We start from the raw sequence: 1,908 nt of genomic DNA, 5'->3' as shown, positions 1-1,908 counted from the left end.
AGAATCAGTCAAAAGAGTAGATTAGATTTTTAGTCGTACCGAGCTGTAGACGATAAAGTAGACAAACCAAGAAATGAGACTCTTTTTTTATTTATCTAGGGTCAAAATGGTACTGTAACATGCGATCAATCTCCACAAATGAAAGCTACAAAAATCACCAAAGGAATGAATACACAAATGTTTTTACCTCCCTCTACATCAAATTTTTAAATAAAAAAACCCCCAAATCAATGACAAGTGATTAAGGATCTCAAAAGAGGAGAGCGGCCCCTCCGAGAAATGCCAGCACGCCCATGCTTGCCCCGACAGAAGCTGCACCAGATCCACCGTCGGCAGGGGTTGATGGTGACATTGGGGACAAAGTGGGAGTCATCGTTGATCCAGGAGCAGGAGCGGCAGTGGGCACTTCAGGCTGTGGGGAAGTGGGTGAGGAGGAGGGACCAGGAGCCAACGTCATGGCTGGTGGAGTCGCCACCGGAGGAGATACCACAGGAGGAGTTGACGTTGGAGGTGGAGCCAAGGTAGATGGAGGAGATGCCACAGGAGGAGTTGACGTTGGAGGCGGAGCCAAGGTAGATGGAGGAGATGCCATAGGAGGAGGAGTTGACGTTGGAGGCGGAGCCATGGTAGATGGAGGAGATGCCACAGGAGGAGGAGTTGACGTTGGAGGCGGAGCCAAGGTAGATGGAGGAGGAGATGACACAGGAGCAGGAGTTGACCTTGGAGGCGGAGCCAAGGTAGATGGAGGAGGGGAGCCGGTGGTAGGAGAAGAGGTGGGGGCGGTCGTCGGCTGGGCAATGCAGGTTGCAAGGAGGGCTAGGAACATAGCCAGAGAGAGATTGGTGCCCGTCATTGCCATGTCTCTGAGAGAAAGAGAGAGAGAGAGAGAGCGAATGCTGTTGGAAGGAGAGAGTCCGGAAGAGAAGTAGGGAAGCAGAGACGTCTAGACTGGTAGACTGAGAAGAGAGGTGGAGGAAAGGCAATAATATATAGAGAGAGGAAGTAGAAGGCAGAGGTGAAGGATTGACAACCCACAAAGGACGTGTGCTTTAAGATTGTGGTGGTGATTGACCTGAACAATTTCAAGTCCTCCATTGATACCCCAAAAATCTACATACTCATTGCCACTCCTTCAAACTTCAACTGCATTCTTTAATTAGATAATTAAAACTAATAAAAGAATTATGTACCGTTTTTTCTCCAAAACTCCCTTTCTAAATAAAAGAAAATTTACGGGCCAAGCAATAGAGACATGGCATGTGACACATGTATGCGACAGATCATGGGAGGACCACGATGATCCATTTTGGGGACCAATTTGTAGAACGTGGAGCTTTCTCCTTTACCTCCCAAACAAATGTATTGTTTCATTCAGAAACTACAAGTACTAATTAACTTCGAACTACAGTGTAGAATTTTCTGGAATGCTTCTTCCATCCTTCGTCTACACTCTGAATCTGGGATTCTGCAAATGATCAATCGGTTTGGAGAAGAAATGAAAGAGTATTCAAGAGGAGATTTGAAATTGGAGCAACCCAATTTTACAGCAGTGACAGAAGCTGTTTGATCGAAGGTCTGTGTCTTCCAACTTCTAACTGAAAGAGACCTGGCTGAGCGGCCTTCTACATTTAATTTTGTGATTTCGAAACCAACGAGTTGCCAGCTTGCAAGCCAGCCATGTCTAGTAATCTTCCTTTCTTCCTTCCGTTGGTTGCGTCTTCCATATCGGAGTAACTTTTTGCCCAGTTTGTCCGTTTGTAGTTTCCGTTAACGGGAAGTGAAATTTGAAGTTTCATGGCTTCGATTCAGGACAATTCTTGCCCTGTTAGACAGCGAGAAAGAAGAAGGAAATAGAGGGCCACCGTTACTTGCTGTGAAGATTAAGCCACGGCATGATCGACTCGTCCC

General features: G+C 46.6%; 1 protein-coding gene across 1 annotated transcript; it reads left to right on the top strand.

Annotated features, from left to right (window-relative positions):
• The first annotated feature begins 293 nt into the window (after positions 1–293).
• Positions 294–929, top strand: LOC137935203 (glycine-rich cell wall structural protein 1.0-like). The gene has a single exon (XM_068779896.1). It carries the CDS (start codon positions 294–296, stop codon positions 927–929), a length of 636 nt encoding a protein of 211 aa, XP_068635997.1.
• The last annotated feature ends 979 nt before the right edge of the window (positions 930–1,908 follow it).

Source organism: Aristolochia californica, unplaced genomic scaffold (assembly GCF_029961685.1).
Source record: "Aristolochia californica isolate CCGP_79_NKW_82.1479 unplaced genomic scaffold, dmAriCali1.0.hap1 SCAF_6, whole genome shotgun sequence".
Lineage (NCBI taxonomy): Eukaryota > Viridiplantae > Streptophyta > Magnoliopsida > Piperales > Aristolochiaceae > Aristolochia > Aristolochia californica.
Note: the sequence above shows the minus strand (reverse complement) of the source record. Positions and strands in the feature narration are given on the sequence as shown.